Genomic DNA, 27,118 nt, shown 5'->3' on the forward strand with positions numbered 1-27,118 from the left:
TTTTAAATAAGTTATAAAAATGTGAAGAATTGAGGATTTAGATTAAGCATCAATTAGTAATTAAAAATAAAATAAAATAGCTAGCATTATAAATATCTCTAAGACTGAATAAATAATAAACAAAATCGAATATATGTTAATTATTTAGAAAGTTTGTTATTAATAAATATATACTGAATATTTTTTAATTAAAGTAAACAGCAAGGAACTAATTAATTAAATAAATAAATTTACTTAACGCAAAAAAACAACAAACATTAAATTTTGAAAATAACCACAGAGATTTAGAATATCCAGGTAAAAGGTAGAAGTAAGAGGTATTTATAGTTATAAGGTAGATGATTAGGAATATTTAATGCTCTAATCCAATTCAAAATCAAATAGAAATGGACTATTATTAAAAAAATGATTTGGTTTTGCCTATATAGCATGATATTTAAGAGATCACTTATGATCCAAATGATTAAATTCTATCATAATATCGCGATTATATCAAAAATAGCGACGTTGATTTTAAATTGGGCTTGCTTTAAAGTGGAATATAGAAATTAGGATGGGTAATACAAAATATTTAAGCATAAAAAAGCAAAGCAAATCTGAACTCCATATTTGTTTAGGCAGTTACTTTATTGAATAATTAAGCATTAAAATATATGAATAATGGAGAAGTTTAAAATTCTATGCTAATACTGGAAAAATGCTTAACATGGACGAATCATGAAGGTTCAGATCCTCTTATGAGAATTATTACCCTCAGTAATATAGGAGTATGCTATAGGAAAAAAGGCAAATTATCAAAGAGCTTAGACATGTTTAATGAGGCTCTTAAAATTATGTTTGAACATGATGTAAAATCCTACTTAAGCAATGTTTACCTGAACTTAGCAATAATACACTCTCAGATAGGAGCTCATATAAAATCTATTGAATTCGCTAGAAAAGCCCTAGCTGAATCTTAATTTGAATTGATTGGTATCATAAAACCGATTCAAAATAATGAATTGTAAAGTAAATATGAAAACAGTAAGTATGATGATTATCTAATAGAAACTGAGTAGATAACTGAACAACAAAGCTAGCGTGAGTCGAAGGTCATTAATCTTATTCTATGCTATAAAACTTTAGCTAATGAAGAAGAGCACTTTTAAAATTTTGAAGAAGCATTGCATAATTATGAAAAAGCTGTGGATGTTGCTTAGTAGAATTTAGGTTCTTAAAATTAATTAACACTTTCTTGTATACAAGAGTTTTCACAGTTTTCTTAGAGATATTCAAAGATATAAGTCTTTTAAACAAAAAAATAATAGTAAACAAAGTAGAAATTCCCTTCTTCTCCATTCAAAGTGAGAAATCTTGCTGCCTATTCAAGTCAGAATATAGCAAGACCTAAATTAAATACTAATAAACTTTAGCTGGAAAAGAAATTACATTTGTCTCCTAATAAATCTACTACTATTTAAATATAAATAAATAGTTTATCTAAGAACTCAATATTGGATAATTAGATCTCCATGAAAAATAGCTCTAGCTTTTTAAAAAATAATACATAAATAAGTTCAATTACTAGTCCTTCTAGCAAATTGTATACCTAATCATCGAAATTTAATGTTCAGTCATCTCCAAATTCAGTTTCGTTTTATAAGAATACTAGTTCTGCATAAAGACCTGAATAATCATTTATGAGGAGAAGCTCTAAAAGTATTTGTAAAACACAAGTAAGTGCTCCTTCCGACAAAAGCGAACTTGCTTTAGACTATTTAGGAATCTGTAATAAATTTATCATGCATTATTAATTTAATTTCAAATTATTTTACATAAATTTTCTTTAATTTTTAAATGAGTACAAAATTTGAATTAGACTAAAAAAATATTTTAATAAATAGCTTAAATAATCTCTAAAAAACATGAAAATAAAGATTTTGATTCTTAAATAACTTCTCCTTCTGCAAGAAGCTACAGAAGCTAAAGAGAATAAGATTCTTTAAATATTAATTAATCAACTAGAACAAGGTTACTCAGTCTTGAGAATCGTCCAAGTTCAACTAAAAATTCAATTGAGACTAATCGCAATAAGAATTAGTTATCACATACTGCTAGAAATTCTCCAAGTAACAGAAGTAAAGCTTAGAGCATATTTAAAACAATAAATTCTCCATACTTTACAAATTTATAAGAAATTAAATCTTTGAGTAGCAAAAATTTTTTCAGCAAGTTGCAAATCAGCCCAAATTAATATAAATTATAATCAAAGAATAGAAAAAATAATTACTTACAAAATCATCAATTAGATTTGAAAGATAATGTTCTTGACACTTTGAAAGTTTAGTTTTAAGATGCCTTTTTAAAGATGAAAAAAATCGAATAATAATTAAAATGTCATATTTTGTAAAACAACTAGCCTTAGAATCTGAATATATAATAAAAAAAAACTTTTAACTTAGCATACAATGCTAATAAAGATTAAAACTTGTTTCTAAAAAACAGAAGATTAAGACCTCAATCTATGCATATTGGAATTAATAGAAGCCTAAATGCAACACCTTCAAGAATTAATTAAAAAACTGTTATCAACTTTGAAGGTATTTAGGATGCTCCATTAAACATACAAGAAGTATTAAATAACTGCGATACAAATAACTCTCAGTATTTGTATTCTCTCCACTCTTCTAATTATGATATAAAATTGCTCTTAGAGTTAAATAACACAACTTTAAAAGATTTTAGCTAACAATAAAATCATAACTAGGGTGATTTGAAGTTTTACCTTAACTATAACACTATGATAATATAAGCTCTATTTTAAATGAACTTAAACCAATATCAGCATACTATTGATGCTAGCGATAATCAATTTTTAAAAATAGAACCTACATAATTATAAAATCTCTTAATAAGAATATGCAATAAAATTTCTGAGAATTTATTTATTGATTAACATAAAAACTATTTAGTTTATTAGAATCAAAATTGTGACTAATGTTAAGTTTTGATAAGTTACAAAGATTAAAACATTATTTTGATTTCGAAAACTCCCTTTAGCAGTATTATATTCCTTTAGCAAAAGAGCGATTTGAGTAATTATTCTCAATAATAGGACGTTTAAGCAACCGAATAAACAAACTCATAAAAAAATATATATCCTATTTAAAATCAAGTAAATTAAATTAATTCGCTTTAATAGTAAATAACTGTTAAATCTTAACAAAAAACTAATGAGAATGATATAGGAGAGGAAATTTATGTTGATGATTTTGACCTTGAAAATAGTTTTGAAGAAATTAGTTCTTTGTCTTAGTAGGTACCAAGTAAATAATAACAACAACATAAAACTGATAAATAAAATTAATCAGATAATAATTTCAGTTAAAGAAACTTAAAAGGGCAAATTAAAGATAAAATAACTCTTTCATAAGATATCTCACAAAATTTATCTCCAAGATAATTGCAAACTCAAAAAATACCTGTTTCATAAAAGGAGACTTAAAATGCTCAGAATTAACAAAAATACTTTAAAAACAACACAAATGCACAATCCTCTTCAAAAAAAATTTAGCTTGATACAAATACAAAGTAAAATAGTAAGATGAATAACGAACAAAAATAAAATTAAGAAAAAAATGAGAATAAATTGCAGTAGAAAAAGATAGAAATGGACATTAAAAGTATTTATGAAAAAGTAAATCATGTCAAAAGAATAGAAATTTTACCTTCTTCTGATAATTCAAATAATGCGAACACAATTAGCAACTTATCTCCTAAAAATACTTAAAATAAGTTTAGTTCAATACTATCAGAATAATTAAACGCATTCAATGAAGATTTAAATAAAAATACATTCGATGAAGGACAGAGTTTAAAGAAAAGCTAAAGATTTTATAGAAGTAGAAGTTCATATACTAAAAAGGGAACTCTGGAGAGTCAATTTTTTAAAACAAGCGCAAATTAAGAATTGAGCCCAATTAATAAACAATAAAAAGGTTTCAAAGGAGAAATGTAAAATGAAAATTAACAATTCAAGTAGAATTTTAAAAATCCTCCTTAATTTTTAACTCGATAAGAAAAAATTGCAGGCTTGAAAATTTGGAAAGCGTATGAGAAGATGAAGTACAAAAAAGTTATAAACTGGGCAAATCAAAAGTAAAAAATGGGTAGATTTTTAATAGAATTTTTCAAAAAAAAGTTTTTCTAATAGCTAGTTTAAAATTTAAATAAGCACAAAGAAGCTGCAGTAGTAATTTAAAAGTTCTACAGATAAAAGATCAATTATGATTAACAATAAATGGGTAACTCGCAGTAAGATAATAATTATGAAATATATTAAAAATTTACTATTTTGAATTTTGATTGTAATAGTACAACAAATAAAAATTTGAAAATTGATTAAGATAGAGTTGTTAAAATTCAATAATAATTTAAAGCATATCTCTTAAGAAAATCTCTTAGCTACAAAAACCAGATAAATGTAAAAAACAATTAGAAAAACACTTAACGAAATAAGGATGAGAAAGATAACCAATAGAATAACTTTTTAAAAAATTTAGCAACGATTATTAAAATTTAAAGAATTTTTAAAAAAAATTAAGCTAAAAAACAGAAAGATTTAAGTCTAAAAAATTCAAACAACTAACAAATAAAGTCTTTAAATAATAACAATAATAATTTAGGCTAAAATGAGGGAAAGTTGACAGATTTTTTTAAAAACTTAACTGTAATTATTAAAATTTAAAGAGTTTTTCGCAAAAGACAAGCAAAAAAACAACAAGAGCTAAAAAAAAATAAAGATCAAATAATACCTTTAAGCTAAGGAGCCAATAAATAAGCTCAAAAAGGTGACTAAAAAATAGATTTTTTTAAAGAATTAAGTTTAATCATTAAAATATAAAGACTTTTCAGAAAAAGGTAAGCTAGAAAACATAAAATTGAAATGAATGATAAAAATAAAACTTAGGAGCAATAGTAAACAAATGGTATAACTAATAAAAAATCTCAAAAAGGTGACTAAAAAATAGATTTTTTTAAAGATTTATGTTTAATCATAAAAATATAAAGACATTTCAGAAAAAGATAGGCAAGAAAACTTAAAATTGAAATGAATGATAAAAATAAAACTTAGGAGCATTAGTAAACAAATGGTATAACTAATAAAAAAGATCAAAAAGGTGACTAAAAAATAAATTTTTTTAAAGAATTAAGTTTAATCATAAAAATATAAAGACTTTTCAGAAAAAGATAGGCAAGAAAACATAAAATAGAAATAAATGATAAAAATAAAACTTAGGAGCAATAGTAAACAAATGGTATAACTAATAAAAAATCTCAAAAAGGTGACTAAAAAATAGATTTTTTTAAAGATTTATGTTTAATCATAAAAATATAAAGAAATTTCAGAAAAAGATAGGCAAGAAAACTTAAAATTGAAATGAATGATAAAAATAAAACTTAACAGCAAAAGTAAAAAAATGGTATAAATAATAAAAAATCTCAAAAAGGTGACTAAAAAATAGATTTTTTTAAAGATTTATGTTTAATCATAAAAATATAAAGGCTTTTCAGAAAAAGATAAGCTAGAAAACATAAAATTGAAATGAATGATAAAAATAAAACTTAACAGCAAAAGTAAACAAATGGTATAACTAATAAAAAATCTCAAAAAGGTGACTAAAAAATAGATTTTTTTAAAGATTTATGTTTAATCATAAAAATATAAAGGCTTTTCAGAAAAAGATAGGCAAGTAAACAGATAAAATTAAACTAAACAAATGAAGCTATTAATCAAACATTACCTAATTAAAGTAGAAATAATAAAAATAATAAATCTAATTATTTAAGTCAGAAAGAAGATTCTTTGATAAAATTTTTTAAAAATTTAAATGTAATCATTAAACTTCAAAGACTTTTTAGGTAGCGATAAGTTAGAAAACAAAAAGAATTAAATCAAGAAAAATAGAATAATATTTCCACAATGCCAATAAATAATGAACAAGTTCAAATAAAAAGTTAAAAAAGAAATTTTTTTAAAGATTTGAGTGTAATCATTAAGATATAGAGACTGTTCCGCTAAAGGTTATCAAGAAAATAGAAAGAGCTAAACAAAATCATCCAAAGCAAAAATACCAATAATTAAATAGATTCTACTCTTTAAACTCAGAGATAGGTTTATAAATAAAATTTTTTTAAAGATTTAAGCATAATAATCAAGATATAAAGACTTTTCCGTAAAAAATAATTAACAAAACAGAAAGTATTAAATCTAAATATGGAAAATAAAGAACCAAAAACTCCTATATAAAATAAATAGGTTCAAATGGATGGCTAAAAAACAAATTTTTTTAGCGATTTAGCAATAATTATTAAGATACAAAGACTTTTCAGAAAAAAATAAGCTAAAAAACAGGAAGAGAAAAACCAAAAAAATTAAAACAAAGAATAACAATTCGCAAATCTAAATAAAAATATGAACAATATCTTAAATACTAATTTAAGTCAGGAGTAAGCTTAAAAAAGAAATTTCTTTAATGATTTATCTATAATAATTAAGATTCAAAGACTGTTCCGTTAAAGATAATCAAGAAAAAAATAAGAATTGATAAGGTAAAATCAAAATGACTAGTAATTAGAGAATAAAACGAACAATTAGGTTAAAAAAGATGGCTATAAAACTAATTTTTTTAGCGATTTAGCTTTTATTATCAAAATATAAAGGCTTTTCAGAAAAAGATAAGCTAAGATATTGCAAAATAAAAACCAAAATAACTAAAATAACGAATAATAAAATTAACCTATATTAAATAAAAATAGCAAGAATATAACTGACTCAATTAATAAAACAGGCTAAAAAATAAATTTTTTTAAAGATTTAAGTATAATAATAAAGATTCAAAGACTTTTCCGTTAAAGATAATCAAGAAAAAAATAAGAATTGATTATGTAAACTCAAAATGACTAGTAATTAGAAAATAAAAATAATAATTAAGTTAAAAAAGATGGCTATAAAACTAATTTTTTTAGCGATTTAGCTATTATTATCAAGATATAAAGACTTTTCAGAAAAAGATAAGCTAAGATACTGCAAAATATAACCAAAAATAACTAAAATAACTAATAATAATAACCGATATAATAAAAATTAACAATCCTATAAAATTAAAATAATGATAATAAAATACCATAAAAAAGTAAAGATTAAATAAATTAAAAAAATTCCTTTGATTTAGGGCATAAAGAAGATCAGTTGACTAACTTCTTAAAAAACTTAAGTGTAATTCTTAAAATTTAAAGACTTTTCCGTAAAAAACAGGCAATAAAAAAGAAAGAACTTAACCAAAATATTCAAAAAGAAATTAAATTAAACTAATAAACAGAAAAAGTACTTGAAAATTAACAAAATACTTATTTATGTTAAAGAGAGTAATCAAATTAAATTATAAAGAATAATTAAACTAATTTGAGATCAAGTGACAACTAAAAGTAGTACACATTGCTAGTTAGAGCACCTGAAAATGAACCCACAGAATTAGAAAAATAATAACAAAATCAAATTTCTTTATAAAACATTCAAGAATTTTATTACGATTTCTAAGTAGAGGAAAGCAATAATAACAGCTCAAAAAAATAAAAGTAGAGAAGCTTAAACAAAAATTTAACTGTGCCAACATAAATGAAAATGCTGAATGAAGTATATTAAAACTAGACTTAACAAAATGATTATGATCTTTCAGATGATAAATTAACATACTCTTAACATTTAATATTAAATATACAGAAGAATATAAGTTCATTTTCCAAATAAGAAGAAAATAATGACTAAATAGATGAAATAGTTTCTAAATTGGTTTAATCAATTGATGTTTAGCAAGATAAAGGATTATAGCATACCGAAACTTAAAATAATTAATAAAAAGAAATAAGCTAAAACCTTTAATTAGAAAAAGAAAAATTTGTTAATTAAAACAATAACTAAAATTATTCGATTCAGAAAAATTTTAATTAAAATAAAAAAGTTCTGGACAATTCTGAGTAAAGGAATAATCAGCCTTCTAAATTTTAAGGTTAGTTACACACTGATTAATTTGATCCTGAAAAGAATAACTCAAGCAAATCTTTTTAGAATGAAACCTTTTAGTAAAGTCAAATAAATTAAAAAGATTTGGCTCTTACAGCTTAATTCTCGAACAACAGTTATTACATAAACTAAAATTTAAAGTAATAATTATTATTTAACTTCTCTCAATAGAAATAATAATCAGATTAATCTCAACAATCTAATAGTATAGCACCTTTAAGTCCAAATTTTCCAAATAAATCCTCAAGTGAGAAAATAATTTAGTAATCTTAGCAAAAAAATATTTTATTTCCAAAAAATGAAGAAAATTTATTCAAATTTTTGAGTGATAGAATTCCTCAAGAATAAGGATAGCAATTACTTTTAAAGGATATTGAAGCCTAAAAAAAGTTAATCTAAAGAAAGGTTAACATCAGTAGCACTCTTCCTCCTGTAATTGGAGAGAGATGCCTTAAACTATCTAATGAAAGAATGCCCTCTATTAAAGAGTTAGAGATAGCTTAATTTAAAGACAAAAATAGTTAGGATAATTAATAAAATTCATCATAGCTTTAAATTTAAAGTTCTTCATCAAATACTGATAATAAAATTCTTGTTTAGTCATTAAAACCAAAAAATGAATAAATGCAAGTAAATCAAGAAGATCAAGGCAAAGAATCTAAATTAAACAAAATTGAAACTGCTTATAATAATTTAAATTAAGGAACTAAAGTTATAAAGGATAGTAAATCTGCTAATTAAGAATAATAAAATTTAAAAGATTCAATCATTTAGAAGGATCCTAGACAATGAAAAGAATAAAATGGAAGACATAAGAAACTCTAAAGGTAATAAATTAATTATATATTTATTTTATTAGCTAAAAAATTAATACGAAATGAATAATCAATAAATAATTAAATAAAAGGGTTGAATTATTATCTAGATGTTAGACTTATTAAAACTCAAATATAATTATTTTCTGAATTAGGATTATTGAAAATTTATAATTGATAATATAAAAACTGAAAGTGTGCTATAAAAAAAATTATTTGAAATGATTTTTTGTTAAATATTTATTTTAATAAATCAATATTTATTGTATAAGAGATAAGAATTATATAAATTAAAATTTAAAAAGAAATTATTTTGGTTAATTTTTATTATTACTTTTTTAACCTAAAAATTTCTGGTTGGTAATGTGCTAAGAAAACTTTTTAAAGTATTTATTATAAAAATTTAGTTACTTCCTGGAATAAATTGTTTGAAGTAAAATCTTAATTTAATTTAATTGATTAACCTCAAAATAAACATTTAAAATGTGAAAATAAGAATTATTTTAGTTAGTTTTTAAGATTTAAATTGATTATTTTTTGAAAAAATATTAAAATATATGTAAAAATATTACTTGATATAAATTACAATTCTATTTATTTAATTTTAGAACTGTAAAAGATTTCTCTTTGAGGGATTTTGTTAATGTAATTAAAAGGTTTAAAGTTTGATAAAAGAAAAACTAAAAATACTTGTTTATTAGATTATCTACTTTAAAAATATAAAAATAATTGAATAGTATTTTTATTTTATTTATAAATTCCTTTTTCGGTGGTATTATATTGATTTTTTTATACATATCAGATGCAATAGTTAAATTTTATTATCAGAATTTAATAAAATAAATTGTAAGAAGGCTGTAATAATCTAGAATCTTACAAAATAAGATTTATATCTAATAGATATGACAATCAATAATAACACTTATTTATCGCATGGATTAGCAAGTAAGTTTTGACGGATCTTTAAATGCGGCTTTTGATTTCCAAAGATCAATTAAATTAATTAATAGCAATCTTAGACTTATTTTTGACAACTTTACCAAGCTTAAAAGTATGGATTATATTACAAAATTCACAGAATCTTCTCTATATTAGTAGCTTTATAGCAACAAGATCTATGTTGGCTTAGCTGCTCTAGCCCTCTTCATTGGCAAAAGGACTTTAACACCCTATTTAGCATTAAGGAAAGATTATCTTAGTAAATCATAACTAAATGCCATCAAGCAATAATTCTATTAAAAGAGAGATAAATAAATTGATTTAGCCAAGAAATTGATTAAAAATGTATCTCAAGAAAAGTAAGAGCAAATAATATCTGTTTCTGCAGTTCAGCTTGCTAAAGATATAAAGGATGGCAAATTTACATGCGAAGAAGTTTTTATAACTTATGCCTATAGAGCATCAACCATCGGAGTTGAACATAATCTTATTTGTGATATTGATGTAGAAACTAACTTGAGTTTGGCCTAACAAAAAGATGAGATCTTTAGATCTACTTAGGATAAATCATCTCTACCTGTGTTCTTTGGTGTACCAATCACTGTAAAGGAGCATTTAAAAACAAAAGGCCTACTTTCCTCTTGTGGATATGTTTAATTTGCATAAAGACCTGTTGAGAATGTAGATTGCGCCTTTGTCCAACTGCTAAGAGAATAAGGTGCTATCCCATTCGCCAATACAAATGTTCCTCAAGGTCTTTTTGCTATTGAGTCTAATAACAATCTCTATGGACACTCTTTGAACCCCTTTAATAAAAATCTGACTGTAGGGGGCTCATCAGGAGGAGAAGGTGGAGCTTAAGCTACTCGCATTTCAGCCTTTGGTAATTTAATTAATTTTACTATAGATTTATAAAAAATGTAAATCTTTATGTTAAATTTTACAAGGAATATTTTCTATGAAAATAAGATTAAAAAATAAGCTTAATAATAAATGAAAATATTTAATCATTGTTTCAGATAGTAAATTAATGTCCTATTATTAGTTTTTGGTAGATAAATAAATAAAAATGATAAAGCTTGATGATAGATCTGAAAATATTAATCTGCTTTATTATATATAAAAATAAATAGGTATTGGTAGCGATTCTCTTGGGTCTGCAAGAATACCTGCTGCTTTCTGTGGTGTACATTCTTTTAAAGGAACAGGCAAAAGAATAAGTTTAAAAGGAAGATTGGGTTTGACAGGAACAGAATTAGGGGGCTTTAAAGATATACAAACTAGTATTGGACCAATGTCTTAATTTGTAGAAGATATAATCGAAATCGAAAAAATAGGTGGGGGAATTTTAGAAATTATGTTTAAAATAGTTCATCTTCTAATTTTTTCAAAATTTATTGAAAATATTATCTATCTTTTTTTTTCAACTTTCTCTTTTTTAAAAAAAACATAATTTAATAAAAACTCTTTTATTACCTATTATAATAATCGAACTTTCTCTTATTTGAAAAAAAAAAACAGTTTAAGAATACTCTTTTATTAAGTATTTTATTTTCTATTTTTATGGCTGATAGTTTGTTCAATTTGTTGATGTTTTTTTTTAATTGATTTAAAGTTTTGGGCAATTTTAATAAAATTGATGATGATTCTCCTCCATTGTTTTGGAATGAAAAGCTCTTTGAAGAAACTAGTTTGCAAAATGTGAAAATTGGAGTAATTAGAAGATTGAATAGCGTCCCAAATGTTGCAGCTATAGATAACGCGCTAAATGAGACTATTGAAAAACTAAAATCTTTAGGCTGTTAAATTCATGAAATGGAAGGTCTTCCTATCGATGAAATGTCTATTTAGATACAAAAGCTTCTTGCTACCCCTGGTGTATAGCTGATTATATTTAAGATGCTTAGAGGTGATGAGCCATTAGATATTCATAAACTATTCCTCAATATAAAATTTACACCACAAATGATTAACGACTTGAAGATTAAATTGTTAGAATTGAAAGGGCTTTATAGGGAGGCTCAGTTTATTAAATTAGCAAAGACAAACGACTTTATTACTCATGCTACCGAATAGATAAAATTAGAGGCATACAAAAAACAAATGCAACAATATATAAGAGACAATAAAATTGATATAATTATCAGTCCTGTAACTCCATTTACAGCAATACCCCACAATTCAGGAGGAGATTTACTGCAATTCTTAGGATTAGCTGGAATTCCAAACATTCTAGATTAACCATCAGGTGTCATCCCAATCAGAAATGTTACTGCAGAAGAAGCTGATCCTGTTAAATACAAAGATTAATATTAAGATAAATATACTCAAATTATTCGCTAGAGTATTTAGCAAAGCACTGGCATTCCTGTTGGTTTACAAGTATCAGCAAATACATGGAAAGATGAAGTATGTTTGAAAATTATGAAGGAGATTAGTTAATTATTCAAATATAATTGTAATCTAAGCGGGTGACATGACGGATTAAGGATTACATATATTAAAAAATTAAAATTGATGTATTTTTTATAATAATGTTTGTTTATGTATGTGATGGTGTACTTTATGATCAATTTATAATTTGAATTTTTTCTTTCTTCATTTTAGTGTAAAAATAGGTTTGCGGGAGTCAAAATATTAAGGTTTAGTAAAAAAATTAAAGATATTAGAGTTGTCTTTAATAAATCACCGCTTTTTTAACAATTAATTTAAGAAACTTAAAGATTTTTTGTTTGTTTTATTTTCTCCCCATCTATTATAATAATAATAAGCGTAATATGCAAATTAGTCACTTGTAATTCTGACTCAAATAACAAGCAAGAATTTTATAAAAATTGGAGAATAATTTCCATTTTTTCTTTTAGTCACTTTAACTATCAAATATAAATACAATTTTGAAACAAATTATTTTATTTTACTTTATAGAATGCATAAGCAGCTCATATTGGAATATATTTTGTTCCCGCTTAATGCTTTTGCTTGCTCAGAAATTTTGAGTTATTATGAATTTAAATTAAAATAAAGAAATAGTTATTAAAATTAGTAAAGTTTTTTTTTGTACATATTTTAGAAAAATTAAACTTATATCTCTAAATAAGAGATTATTAGAGATTAAAGTTATAAATTATAAAAAAAAAATTAATTAATTAGGCCTCTTGAATTTAAATACGGGAAATTAATCTCTAATCTTATAATTAATTAATTAAATAAATAATAGATTAAAACAAAAACATAAAAAAATGTATTCATAACCACAAGTATAAGATCTTTATTATGATTAAAAAATCAGAACAATTGATTCTAATGGTTGTTGTGTGACAGAAGCAACCTAAGACCCCTCTGTAGAATCCTTTTACTATAAAGAGGATCATACAAATTCAACTAGCTATGGTTGTGAGGCATATTCCTAACCGCTGCAATGCAATCAACTTCAATAAGAATTCTTCCCGCAACAAAAACCTGATGTTCCTGAAGTCTTAGAAGTTCTTACTACATACTATCCATACCTTTAATAATATGATTCATCTTAATAAAACTCAACTGATTATACATACCAAGACATTTAACATGAAAATTTTTAAATTTAAGTATAACCATAATAGTATATTGATACCTTCGAAGAAAATAATCTTGATTAATATTAACCCTATATAACAGAATCAGGTAATACTAATCCTTTTTAATCTATTAATAAATGTCAATAGAATACACAATATAATTAATAAGCACAATTTTAATAATAGAATTTTAATCAATAGCATCATCACCAAGAATAAAACTAACATTAACAATATGAATAATAATAATATGTATAATAATAATAATAATAATAATAATAATAATAATAATAATAATAATAATAATAATAATAATAATATGAATAATAATAATAATAAGAATACTTATAATATTAGTAATAATATCCATCATACGAAAGTGAGTAATATTATTAATAATAATAATACTAATAATAAACTTAATTAGAACTATAATTTTACCAAGTCTAATATGAATAAAAATAATAATAATAATATTAACAACAATAATTAATCTAAAATTAACCATGCTATATTGATGAAAAAAATTATATCTAGAATTAAAAAAATTAAAACGAATATTAATAAGACTATTTTTATTAGAACCAAGTACATTAAATTGAACAAAATATAAAGAACTTAAATTTGAACACACATTAAGAGTAATACATAAGTTAATAACAATTTAACCAATATCATCAAGAAACATAGTTTTAAGGAGATATATTAAAAAGTTAATAATAAAATTAATTGAGTTAGAGCCTAAAAACAAAAAAAATTCAGAAAGAAAAGAAAGATAAGCCCAAAAATGATTTAAAAGATAAAATTAGAATTCGTAAATAAATAACAATGAAAAAGGTGGCAAAAAAGAATGAAAAAATGCCTGTAAAACCAAAGAGACCAGAATAATCAACATCATTTCACAATTAATTCAAAATATTTTTAACTAAAGCTATCCCATATATTTGTTAAAAAATTGATGAAAGTAAAGATTTAGATTTAGAAACCAAGAAGAAATACAAATAAATTATTCAACCTTTTAAAAATAAAATAAAGAAATCAGATGTTTATTTTCTTATAAATAAATATGATGAATTATCTGAATAATAATTTGAGAAATTGTAAAAAATATGCAAAGAAAGTTAACAGTTGATGAAAGATGCCAAATTTGATCCTAAGATTAGAGCTTTTTTGCAAGTTTAAGATTTTATTGAATAAAATAAAAATTAAAATGAAGAAATAACTTTCGATTGCTTCACATAAGCTACAAAATCTATAAACTAGCTTAACTCTTTTAATCGTACCTATCTCTTTAAATTCTGTGAAAGCGACTACTATCCAAAAATATTTTCAACTAAAGCAAATAAAATTGATTAAATCTATGTTACTAACTATATTAAATTTGTTCTTATGAATCCAAAGATTATGGAATGAACGAACAAAAAAATAATAATTTAAGTAAATAAATTTTGAATCTATTGCAAATAACTAACTAACTACCTTACTAATAAATATTATATTAAATTAAAAAAACAACAACATTAAAACATTATAAATTATAAAAAACAAAATTATATTTATTATCACAAGATTAATAAAAAAAATAATTTAGATTTTTGTTATTGGTCACTCATGTGTATTTATTTATTAATGATATATTAATTTAGCAAAACAATTTTTCGTCTTAATATTTTATTGATTCTAAATTCAATAGGCTTTTTAATTTTTTAAGTTTATTTTACTTATTTGATTTCATATGTTATTTATTTATTCATTTAAAATATTCAATAATGATTCTTTTGGTCTAAAAATGAAATATTCATATTCTTTTGTTAATAATATTTCATAGTTTTATACATCTATGTAATTTTCATCCTAATCAAAAAGAAATCCAATCTCATTTTCACATATTACTTCTTCTTCTGCTTCTTAATTTATATTTTATTCACATTAATTTGCCTTTAGTTTAATCGCAGATTAATCTTTGGATTAATTAGCGGGAGAAGGAGGTGTTGATTCAAAATCACTATCAAAACTATCATTACTGCAGGACTCATACAATGGTTCTTGAAAAATTTTAGATTCAGGAAAAATAAATACTTTTGCGCCATCCAACCTGTAATATTATGTACCAAATTCATAAGGGCTCTATAGCCATTTACCATTCATATTTTATGATGAATCAAAAGGGGGGTTTTTAAGAACATATTCTTCAATAGGCATGTAAAATTATTAGTCATTCTTCGCTAGCTTATCCTTCATTTTTTTCAAACGCTCTTACTTTTTTAAAGTCTTATTAGCTTAATCTGCTTAATTATCTTCCATTTTTTTAACACTAACTAATATGTAAAATATTAACAACAAAAGTTTTTTATCTAAAAATTATCACCAAAAATTAATTATATATTATCTTTTTTAAAGTTAATATTTGAAGCTATTCATACATTCAAACATAAATAAAAAACATCTATAAAAAATTTTTAGCAAGTCTATAAACATAATAAAATACTTTTATTCAGTGTAAAAAATAAATAAAATTGAATAAAATTTATACTGATAAAATATTTTTAAATATGAAATAATACTTTTATATTTTTAAAAATTGTTAAACCTCAACAAACAAATCAATAAAAATCTAAGCACTTAAAAAGATATCAGGAAATATCAGATACGATGAAATAATTTATTAAAAATATGGAGTAGAATATAAAATATGATATTAATTTATTTAAAATCAATAAACAATGACATATATTAGCTTGGAAAGTACATCAGTTTTGAGGAAAAACAATCTATTAAAAATTTATTTGTCAAAGTAATTATTTTAAATTATAATTTAAAAATCTAAAATATAAAAATTAAATTTCTTTCTTGCAAATCAACATGCCAAAGCAAATCTTAGATTTGATAAAAAAATACAAAATAAAATATCATGCATAAAATATAATCTCTAACAAATCTACAAACTATATTATTTTTTTACTCATTTCAATTCAAAATCAAGCAATAGTGTAACAAAACTTTAATAGTTGCGGTAATCAAAACTTTCGAAATTTAAAAAATAAAGGAAAAATAAAAATTTGTTGATATTAGATTTCTGTCCATTTTAATGATATCAAAACTTTCTATTCCTATCACTAATTTTTTTATTTTAAATATACAAATCTTTAACATTATTATTTTTACAAGATGATTAAAATAAGAAAATTCTTTTTCACTTAAATTTTAATTTTTTAGTTTTTAATTTAATATTAAAAAATTTTTAGATTAGAAAAAGAAAATTAATCTTTTAAAAAGATAAAATTAAATTTTTATTAATTTAAATTTTAAATTGATTGAGTTATTAATTTTCAATAAATCTCACTATTAAAGAGCATTCTTAACATATTTGTGATGATTTTGTTCTTAAAATAGAATATATTTTAAAAATATTTATAGGGCTGGATTAAACTAATTATTTAATCGCCATAAGATAGATATAGATAAACACTTAGCACTAAACATTAGTAATATCTAATTAAGTCTATGTGTAAATCAAGATTATATAAGTGAAGTAATTTACCCTAAATCACATAAATATTTTTACAAAAAATTAATATAATTTAAAATAAGATTATTTAGAAGATAGATAGATAGATCAATCAATACTCTTTTTAGAAAAAAAAATATCATAAGACTTACTTATTTTAGTATTCTAATCTTTTAGAAGCAAGTTTAAATCAAAAAAAAAAAAAAATAGGAATAGCAAATACACAAATTTAAAAGACTTTATTTATAAAATGAACAATAAGAGTACAAGACTTAAAAGAATAGGAGACAAGATGGAATTCGATATGGAATATAATCTACAAAGCGGAAAAGTTATAGGCTAAGGTTCGTTTGGTAGTGTTTACAAATGTGTTTCAAGTGAAGACAATTAGGAATGGGCTATTAAAATTATAGAAGTAGTAGATAGAGAAGAATATAAGGGATCAGCAGAGCATGAAATGAACATATTCTTATAAATGGATAGCCACCCAAATATCATTGGTATTAAGAGAATTTACACTTGGACAAATGACATTACTCATAAATTTTCAGCTGTAATTGTTCAAGAACTAGCAGATAAAGGTCTTTATGATGAGTATTAATAAAGAAGAAAGTTAAATGCTATATTTACAGAAGACGAGATCATGAATTACTTAAAATAATGCATAGATGGATTATATTTTATCATGTTAAAGAATGGTATTTATCACAGAGATATTAAAACAGAAAATATCCTATTGAAAAATAACCAAATTAAAATTACTGATTTTGGTGTCAGCAAAAGCATTTAAGCAGAAAAAATACGTACTTTATAATCTAATACTATAACAGGTACACCACTTTTCTTGAGCCCTAAATTATGGGAAGGTTACATCAAGAGAAGTGAATTTAATGTTTAGCACGATTTATAAAAATCTGATATTTTCAGTTTAGGTTTGGTCTTTTTGTAGCTTGCATTGCTACTTTCAAATTAGGAGATGGCTGGATTAAATCAGCCAGAAGGTGATAAAAAGCTTATACCTTTATTGAATAGGATACGTTCTATGAAGCTAAGAACAATATTAGCAGCTATGTTAGCTTTTGAAGAAAAGACAAGAGCTGATTATGCAACAATCGTAAATTTCTTTAGCATGAAAGAAATAGACTTTAGTAATGGGATTATAAACCAATATCTTCCAAATATTCTACCTAAGCTACCACAACCTCCTATATTTGCGTAAAAAACATTTTATAAGATAGACTAGTATTTTGAGATATTTATGTATCGATTTAAATTTGAAAAGCATTTATTTTTTTAAATTGCTTTGATTACAGATGAGCTAGAAGCATCAAAAAAAGAAGAAACAAATAAATAATTTTAATTAAATTAAAAAAGATATTCAATGACTTTTTTTAATGAATGAATGAATCATTGATTAATTTATTGATGTTTAGTATTAACTAAATCACAATTATATCCATTAACAGAGAATTTTTAGAATATAAAAGATAATCGTTACCGAAAAAAAATTAATTGAGTATTCAAGCAAAATATCTTCGTTTTATTTAATATCGTTTCAAGCACAAGAATGAAAAAAAAAAAATTAAACATCAAAATAATTATTTGTTTAAATAAAATATGACTAAATTTGGTAAAAAACATTTTAAATTTATGAGGAGATCAAACAAAAAAATACCGTTTTGTTATTAAAATTTTATGAGCCTGATTAAAGCTGAGAAAATCTAATTTAAAAACTAGCCAGAATTTGTAATTTTTCTATTCTTCTCTTTTTAAAAATTTGCAATTGGGAAAGTATTTTTTAAGATTAAAAAAAAGTCTGTATTTATTTGCTATTAAAAATGTGTTTACTATTTATAAAATTTTATTCATAAATTTTAAATTTAACATAATTTTATTTAAGTGCTAATAATAGCAGCGTTAAAAAATGACTACCTAACAAGAAAATAGAAATGTTAATTATTTTTATAATTCTTAAAATAGATACAATAACAATGCACCTTAAGTTAATGTTGCTAATGCACAGGGAGGTTACAGACTATATGGATAAAATATAGCTAGTCCTAAAAACACTTGCTCAAAACACTGTAAAGAAATCGAGTTTTTCTGTGAATATGAAAACTGCTTTGAGGGGCTCTGTTCTGAATGCAGGGCTATTCATGCACCTAGTCATAAAAGCAAAATTATGGCTTATTCTTTAGCAGTATCAAAATACATAGATTAAAATATTCTAAGTCAAAGCTACATGAAGCTTAATGTAACATTGAATAATGAAGTTAAAGGAAAAGTAGGAAAATATTTAGTCACTTTTAGAGAAGAAATGCAAAAGGCATGTTAGGAAATGAAAAAGCAAATCAATTAAGCCTTAGAATCAACTGTAAATAAATGGCAGTAAGATATAGAAAGTAAATTGCAGAGTTCAGGAAGAGATGCAGAACTTGCATATTTGTAAATCAAAACAGATGAGAGAATTCTGTAAGAAAATTAACAGAAGTTCAAAAGTTCTCCTACAAATTATTTCTATCTTTAAATGATAGCAAAGCAGTAATTGCAATTAGAATCGAATCTGTCTTGTGCTAGTGAGAAAGTTTAAAGAATCTAATCTGACATTTAAAATATGTCTAAAATTGAATCTATGTATCTCAATACAATGAATTTATCCTACACCTTCGCAAAAAGCCTTAGCCAGTAATTTGACTAATTTTTCTCTGAATTAATATTGCAAACTAGTGAAAAGCCTGTTTAGTAGCCATATAATTCAGTGTCTTCTAGCAAAGTAATATAAGTCAAAGGCAATATAGCTTCACATTCTTAGCCTAATGATCATGGTATATTGAATGGTAATCCAAAAAGCAGTAATTATTTAAATGTTTAAACTCCGAGCAATTTAAATGCTTCAGGTCAGCCAGTTCGCAATAGAAGTTCAGATACCGGACAAAGCATAGCGAATAAATTTTCTAATTTCTTTAATGGAGTTACTGGCTCGAAGCCTTCAAATGAGCCTTATACTGCTAGTAAGGAGGCTGGAAGTCCTTAAAGCAGTAAATTTTTTAAATCTGCACATTAAAACGAAGTAATTGAATTTACTCCTCTCCATCCTACTAAATAGTACTATATAACCACATCTTAACTGTAAGACTTAATCTTTATAGAGTAAACAAAATAAAAAAGAATTCTTCTCACAACTCAAAGTGATGGAAAAATAATTAAAATAAATCTATAAAATGAAGAAAAAAGTGAAGTTTCAATAGCAAACTTAGCTCCAAGATGCACATTGCTTTGGCCTTCAACTAAACGTATAATTTGTGGCACAAATGATGGAAAAATATTTTTATTTGATCCCATAAACATGAAAATGATAGACCATCCTTTTAAAGACTCACAGAATAATGCAATAATTAATATGACTTTGTTCGAAAAAAAACTGCAACTTTTAACTGGCTCAGTAGATGGCTAAGTTGCTCTTTGGAACTTAGAAAAAAAGATAATAGAGAGAGTATATCAGAAGCTACATTAGGGCGAAATCAGAGGAATAATCACAAATAATAATGATTAACACATGATAACAGTCAGTACAGATAAAAGCATTATTATAACTGAAATTATGACAAATAAAACTATTTTCACAAAAAGCAATGCACATTTAATGTCAATTGTTGCCCTTAAAAAAATTAAAGAAAACTCTTTCTTTACTGCAGGAGCTGATGGTTATGTTAAACTGTGGGAGTGGGTAGGATAAGAAAACGATTTAAAGCAAGTAGGAGAAAACAGAGTGCATAATGCTCCCATAACATTCCTAGACTATTACCCTAAATATAATCTTATTGTAACTTCATCATCTGATGGCGTTATTCACTTTACTGACCCTTCTAATTATAGTCAAATAGCAAGTACATTAGCAAAGCCTCTAAAAGGAGGTGCAAAAGGCATATATTGGTAGAAACCATGCTTATATACAGTTGATAGCAATAATATTTAGAAATGGGACAATGAAAAATTTGTTTAAAATTTAGCAATTCTTAAAAAAAGAGTAAAAAGTTAAAACTCAAATTGCAATATTTTTTGAATTAAAATATTTCAATAAATATCTTCTCTCATTTAAGCATACATGTAATATTTATAAGTAAATTAAACCAAAAAAAAAATTTTAATTTGTAATTTTATAAAAACTAGTTAGTTATTTGTATATTTCAGCAGTGTTAATTAAATTTTAAAATCTACAAAAATGTTAAAAAAATTAGATATTTTCATTTAAAATATTTCAATAAATATCTTCTCTCATTTAAGCATACATGCAACATTTTAAAAGTTAATTAAACCAAAAAAAATATTTTAATTTAGATTTTTATAAAATTAGCTAGTTATTTTTATATTTCAGCAGTGTTAATTAAATTTTAAAGCCTTCTAAAATTTAAAAAAATTAGATATTTTCATTTAAAATATTTTAATATCTTTTCTCTTTTAAGCATACATGCAACATTTTTATAAGTAAATTATTATTTTAATTATTTAATTTTTATAAAAACGAGCAAAATGTATATGAATTATTAATTATATTTAAAATGACATAAAACATTTAAAAACTTAGATATTATTTTAAATAAATATCAGATTAGAAAATTTTATTTAATTATTTTAACTGTAACTTCGTAAAATTATTTAATATCAAATAAAAAATTGGGTTAATATAAAAATTATCTAGAAAATTATTTAACGATTTATATTTTTCAGCATTTTAATAAAAGTAAGAATTTGAAAAAAAAGCAAAAATAAAAGAATTATTATTTTTTCTCAAATTAATTTAAGATATTAATAATAAAGAAAAAAATTAATTAAATTCATTAATTTGTTTTATTTATTCTTTAAAAGATCAAATTAAAACTTTTGAATATTCAAAATTTATTATCAAGAAAAAATTATAATTATAAATAAAAGTAAAAATAAAAAATTTAATTAAAAAAAAAAGCAAACAAATCCTACTTATTAATTGATATGGGAAATTTACTAACTTTTTCTGAAAATAATTTAATGTAAATTCTTTAAATTTTAAATGATGGTTTATTTTTAATTTGAAATAAAAGAGATCCTGACTGTAATGAGCTTGATTTAGAATTAGAGTATGTTTTTTTGCTTTAAATGCTAGAATTTTATTTTAATATATTTTTTATTGAAATTTTTTACTAGCTAAAAGTTGAGTGATAAATAGTTCTAAAATTTTTGTCAAAAAATAAGCCATATTCAAAAACTAAATTTACTTAGATTACACTTTACGTAAATATTTTTTAAAACAAATAAATAATTATTTAAGGAATTCAAAAGTAATTTTAAAAGCGCTCCTAGTCTGTAAAAATTTAATAGGCTATTAGAAGAAGTAGCTAATCGCCTTAGTTTGAAATAAATTGAGATATTTTTTAAGTAAATTAATTAATAAAAATCATCAATAATTTAAATAATTTTGAATTAAAAATAAAAAAAGTGATGATTGCTATTTTCATGAGGAAATTATTTAAGCATTGAATTAAGGATTAAAAAACTGCCAAAATATTAATTTTTTGGAAATTAACTTTTTTTGTGACATGAAGTAATTAATTAATAATTTATTCAATTTTTTAAAAATAAATTATATTTCAATAAAATTAAATGTTAATTTCTTTAAATTCTAAATGAAAACAAACTCAATTAATTCTCTTAATATAAATATTTTAATTTTTTTAGGAAATATTATTATTTAAATTCTGATAATGATATTAATGTCAAATCACTAAGCGATCTTTTATCATCAAACTCTAATAAAATATAGTCTATTAAATTTAGGTTAAATATTTCATTAAAATTTAATTTAAAACTTATTTTTTGAAAAGCATTTTTTGGATAAGTAGTTCTGGACTACTAATGCCATTAAGTTCACGCACCTAGTGTTCAAATATCAATAATTTATGCTTAAAAATTAGGTATTTTTTATTTAATTTTTAATAATTTAAACTGTTTTTATAGAAAATTAGAGATATTTGTTGGTGGTATTCAAAGTCTGAGTCAGTCAATATCAAATCTTGAAAATCTAAAGACTTTAAAATTAGATTTGTAAATTTTTAATACTTTATTTCAATATTTAATGAAATCAATTTTTGAGAAAGATATGTTAGCTTAGTTGATCAATAATTTAAATATTTATGCGAAGGAATATCGAAATGTAAATAACTTTATGAATTCCGTTATACTTAACTGTAAAATAAATTTACGTTATGTTTTTTTATTTTATTAATATCATTTATTAAATAAATCCTTAGAGAAAAAAGTGAGCTAACAGACGATTCAATATAATTTTTAAGTAAAGCTATAGTCTAACTTCCTAATTTACAATCACTTTATATTAATCTGATGTAAATTTAAAAAAATATTTTTGATTATTTTTTAATTTGTTATTTTTATTGGTTAATATGAAAATAGAGAAAATAATTTTGGTTAATAGAGAATTGGACAAATATTAGGAGAAAGTATTTCAAATAGCTAAAACCTAACTTATTTATTTATAAATTTATCGTATCTACTTTTTTAAATTGAAATTTTCATTTATTTTACTCCAATTTTTTATTCAATAGTTTAAATAAAATTAAATAAGATGATGCTGAAGTTCTTTGTAATCAAATATCTAAATCTCCTTAATTGTATTATTTAAGCATATTTTTCAAGTAAATAATTAAAGTATTTATTATGTTTTAAAAAATTAAAATTTTAAGTAAAGACAAAATATTAGAAAGATTCAATAACAAAAAGAAACTATGTCAAATTAGTTTTAAAACAAAAAAATTAATTTATTTAAGTATAAGTATATGAGATTGATAGAGCTCAAGTTGATAACAATAAATGTTTGTAAAAAAGGATTATTCCAATAAAATTTAATAGTATTTTAAATCAATTTGAATTTACTTTTATTACCATAAATACAATAAAATTTTATATATATTTGTTTTTCTTTTTTGTAGGCTCTAGTATGCGCATTAATATTTAGTAGTTTCAATTCAATTTATTTGTAAATATCATATTATTTATTTATTGATGGAATATTAAATCTTAGCCTAAAAAAATAATAAATTTGAAATTTTTGGATTATATTTTTTTTTGAATTTTTTTATAAACAAATAGATATTATATAGCTCAAACATTTATTAATAAAAGCAATGTATATAAATATATAAAAGAGAAACTATAAATAGGTTATGAGAGTTTCTAATTTATTAGATTAGGAAGAAAAATACTTTAGAGTATTACAAATAGGTTTTATGCCAAGAGTTATAATTTTAGACATTAAGTGCCTTTAAAAGAATAGATAGGAAGTACTTTTACAAAACCTCTAAAATGAGGTGCAAATTGCATATGATGTTAGAAATCATGCTTGTATCCAGTTGATATCAATAATATTTAGAAATGGGATATAGAAAAATTTGTTTAAAATTTAGCAATTCTTAAAAAAAAGAGTATAAAATGAAAACTCAAATTGCAATATTTTTTGATTTAAATTATTTCAATATCTTCTCTCATTTAAGCATAATAATTTTTATAGGTAAATTAAATAAAAAAAAATATTTTAATTTGAAATTTTATAAAATTAATTATTTGTATATTCCAGCAATATTAATTAAATTTTAGAGTAGATAAAAATATTAAAAAAATTAGATATTTTCATTTAAAATGTATCAATAGCTTTTCTATTTTAAGCATACTTGCAATGTTTATTCCTAATATGCCAAAGAAATAATTTAATAACTTAACTTTTATAAATACCAGCTATAAGTATGTGCATGTAGTATTAATTATATTTTAAAGGCTATAATAAATTAAAAATAATTAGATATTTACTTTTTAAATCAAATCAGATTCGAAAACTTTATTTAATTATTTTAACTGTAACTTTTTAATGGATTAATATAAAAATTATCATTAAAATTATTAAAAGATTAATAATATAAGAGCATTTTTATAAAAATAAGAATTTTAAAATGAGCAGAAATAATAGAAATTTAAAATATAAAATAAAAAGAAAAAAATAAAATTTATTAATTAGCTATTTTTTATATTCTTTTAAAATTATTTACATATTTTTTTAGAAACAAAAAATTTTATTTTAAAAGGAAAAATTAAAACTTTTGAATAAAAATTTTTATTTTATTTATTAAAATTAATTAAAATAAAAGCAAAAAATTAACACTTATTTGTTTGATGGGAAATTTGATAACTTTTTCTTAAAGTAGTATAATGTAAATTCTTTAAATTCTAAATGATGTCTTATTTTTAATTTGAAATAAAAGAGATTAAGACTGTAAAGAGCTTAATTTAGAATTCAAGTATGCTCTTTAGCTTAAAATGTTTGAAGTTTATTTTAATATATTTTTTATTCAAATTATTTACAAGTTAAAAATTGAGTGATAAATAGCTTTAAAGTTTTTGTCAAAAAATATGCCATCTTCAAAAACTAAATGTACTTAGACTTTCTTTTAGGTAAATATTTTTTAAAACAAATAAATAATTATTTAAAAAAATTCAAAAGAAACTTGAGCACTAATAGCTAGTAAAAGATTACTAAGCTACTAAAGGAAGTAGCTACTTGCCCTAGTTTGTAATAAATTGAGATAGCTTTTGAGTAAATTCAATAATTCATTCAAATCATTAATTTATATAATTCTGATATTAAAATAAAAAAGTGATGAAAGCACAATTTAACAGGAAATCGTTTAAGCATTAAATTAAGGATTAAATCATTGCTAAAATATTAATTTTTTGGAAATTAACTTTTATTGTTGTGACTTCTGGTAATTTATAATTTGTTTAAATTCTATATTAAAACAAACTCAACTCTCTTAAGATAAATAATTAAATTTTTTAGGAGATATGACAAAGAAAATTCTAGTAATGATTCTAATGTCAAATCATTAAGCGGTCTTTTGTCATCAAATTCTAATAAAATATAATCTATTAGATTCAGGTTAAATATTTCATTAAAATTTAATTTAAAACTTATTTTTTAAAAAGTCTTTTTTGGATAAGCAATTCTGGATTATTAATGGTATTAAGTTCACTCAATTAATGTTCAAATATAAATAATTTACATTTACAAATAGGGTATTTTTGCTTTTATTTTTAATAATTTAATATGTTTTTATAGAAAATCAGTGATATTTGTTGATGGTATTCAAAGTGTAAGTCAGTCAATATCAAATCTAGTTAATCTAAAGACTTTGTAATTATAATTGTAAATTTTTAATTCTTTTTTATAATTTTTTATTGAAATTATTTGTTGATAAAGACATTTTAAGCTAACTGATGAATATATTAAACATTTATGTGAAGGAATATAGAAGTCTAAGTAACTTTATAAATTCAGTTTTACTTTACCGTAAAATCGATTTATTTTGTGCTTTTTTACTTCATTAATATCATTTATTAAATAAATTCATAGAGAAAAAAGTTAGCTAACAGACAATTCAATATAATTTATAAGTGAAGCTATAGTCTAACTTCCTAAATTATAATTACTTTCTATTAGTCTGATGTAAATTAAAAAAATATTTTAGACTCCTTTTTAATTAGCTATATATGATAATTAATATGAAAATAGAGAAAATAATTTTGGGGAATAAAGCATTGGATAAATATTAGGAGAAAGCATTTCAAAATGCTAAAATTTAACTTATTTATTTATAAATTTAGCGTATTTATTTTTTTAAATTGATATTTTCAGTTATATTATCCAAATTATTTATTCAAAAGTATAAATAAAATTTCATAGGATGATGCTGAAATTCTTTGTCATGAAATATCTAAATCTCCTTAATTGAACTATTTATGCATATATTTCAAGTAAATAATTAAAATATTTATTATGAATTAAAAAATAAAAATTTTAAGTAAAGACAAAACATCAGAAAGATTCAACAACTAAAAGAAACTACGTCAAATTAGTTTGAAAACAAAAAAATTAATTTATTTAAGTATAAGTATATGAGATTGATAGAGCTCAAGTTGATAACAACAAATTTTTGTAAACAAAGATAATTCTAACAAAATTTAATAATATTTTAAATAAATTTGAATTTATTTTTATAAATATAAATACGTTAAAAGTTTATATATTTGTTTTTTTTGTGGGCTACTAGTATACACATACACACATATATATAAAATTTAATAGTTTCAATTCAATTTATTTGTAAAGATTATGTTATTAGTTTATTTATTGATGGAA

General features: G+C 22.3%; 8 protein-coding genes across 8 annotated transcripts; 7 read left to right on the forward strand and 1 right to left on the reverse strand. All coding sequences in view use genetic code 6, as the record gives it.

The window, feature by feature from the left end:
• Window positions 1-338: 338 nt before the first annotated feature.
• TTHERM_00354900 (tetratricopeptide repeat protein) lies at window positions 339-5,588 on the forward strand (the record flags this gene model as incomplete). Its single annotated transcript, XM_001010388.2, has 3 exons — window positions 339-1,767; window positions 1,884-5,489; window positions 5,545-5,588. 3 exons carry the CDS (start codon window positions 339-341, stop codon window positions 5,586-5,588), a joined length of 5,079 nt encoding a protein of 1,692 aa, XP_001010388.2.
• A 242-nt stretch (window positions 5,589-5,830) lies between these two features.
• TTHERM_00354910 (endo-1,4-beta-xylanase xylA, putative) lies at window positions 5,831-8,854 on the forward strand (the record flags this gene model as incomplete). The annotated part of the gene is made up of 1 exon (XM_001010389.2): window positions 5,831-8,854. Exon 1 carries the CDS (start codon window positions 5,963-5,965, stop codon window positions 8,852-8,854), a length of 2,892 nt encoding a protein of 963 aa, XP_001010389.2. The 5' UTR covers window positions 5,831-5,962.
• Window positions 8,855-9,810: 956 nt separating this feature from the next.
• On the forward strand, window positions 9,811-12,291 carry TTHERM_00354920 (amidase; the record flags this gene model as incomplete). Its single annotated transcript, XM_001010390.3, has 3 exons — window positions 9,811-10,699; window positions 10,950-11,153; window positions 11,432-12,291. The coding sequence occupies 3 exons, from the start codon at window positions 9,811-9,813 to the stop codon at window positions 12,289-12,291; spliced, it is 1,953 nt and encodes a 650-aa protein (XP_001010390.2).
• Window positions 12,292-12,923: 632 nt separating this feature from the next.
• On the forward strand, window positions 12,924-14,786 carry TTHERM_00354940 (hypothetical protein; the record flags this gene model as incomplete). Its single annotated transcript, XM_001010392.2, has 1 exon — window positions 12,924-14,786. The coding sequence occupies exon 1, from the start codon at window positions 13,056-13,058 to the stop codon at window positions 14,784-14,786; it is 1,731 nt and encodes a 576-aa protein (XP_001010392.2). The 5' UTR covers window positions 12,924-13,055.
• Window positions 14,787-15,104: 318 nt separating this feature from the next.
• Window positions 15,105-15,677, reverse strand: TTHERM_00354950 (hypothetical protein; the record flags this gene model as incomplete). Its single annotated transcript, XM_001010393.1, has 1 exon — window positions 15,105-15,677. The coding sequence occupies one exon, from the start codon at window positions 15,675-15,677 to the stop codon at window positions 15,105-15,107; it is 573 nt and encodes a 190-aa protein (XP_001010393.1).
• A 1,454-nt stretch (window positions 15,678-17,131) lies between these two features.
• On the forward strand, window positions 17,132-20,944 carry TTHERM_00354960 (kinase domain protein; the record flags this gene model as incomplete). The annotated part of the gene is made up of 2 exons (XM_001010394.2): window positions 17,132-18,096; window positions 18,862-20,944. The coding sequence occupies 2 exons, from the start codon at window positions 17,132-17,134 to the stop codon at window positions 20,942-20,944; spliced, it is 3,048 nt and encodes a 1,015-aa protein (XP_001010394.2).
• A 496-nt stretch (window positions 20,945-21,440) lies between these two features.
• On the forward strand, window positions 21,441-23,712 carry TTHERM_000354978 (transmembrane protein, putative; the record flags this gene model as incomplete). Its single annotated transcript, XM_012796814.1, has 12 exons — window positions 21,441-21,519; window positions 21,581-21,908; window positions 21,960-21,995; window positions 22,063-22,149; window positions 22,198-22,293; window positions 22,355-22,692; window positions 22,740-22,959; window positions 23,013-23,102; window positions 23,166-23,258; window positions 23,326-23,418; window positions 23,478-23,567; window positions 23,616-23,712. 12 exons carry the CDS (start codon window positions 21,441-21,443, stop codon window positions 23,710-23,712), a joined length of 1,647 nt encoding a protein of 548 aa, XP_012652268.1.
• A 1,383-nt stretch (window positions 23,713-25,095) lies between these two features.
• On the forward strand, window positions 25,096-26,878 carry TTHERM_000354979 (kinase domain protein, putative; the record flags this gene model as incomplete). The annotated part of the gene is made up of 13 exons (XM_012796815.1): window positions 25,096-25,133; window positions 25,185-25,220; window positions 25,288-25,374; window positions 25,424-25,516; window positions 25,578-25,685; window positions 25,760-25,858; window positions 25,906-25,995; window positions 26,039-26,125; window positions 26,180-26,269; window positions 26,333-26,425; window positions 26,492-26,584; window positions 26,644-26,733; window positions 26,782-26,878. The coding sequence occupies 13 exons, from the start codon at window positions 25,096-25,098 to the stop codon at window positions 26,876-26,878; spliced, it is 1,101 nt and encodes a 366-aa protein (XP_012652269.1).
• Between the last annotated feature and the right edge of the window lie 240 nt (window positions 26,879-27,118).

This window comes from Tetrahymena thermophila, assembly GCF_000189635.1.
Source record: "Tetrahymena thermophila SB210 genomic scaffold scf_8254697, whole genome shotgun sequence".
In the NCBI taxonomy this organism is placed as follows: Eukaryota; Ciliophora; class Oligohymenophorea; order Hymenostomatida; family Tetrahymenidae; genus Tetrahymena; species Tetrahymena thermophila.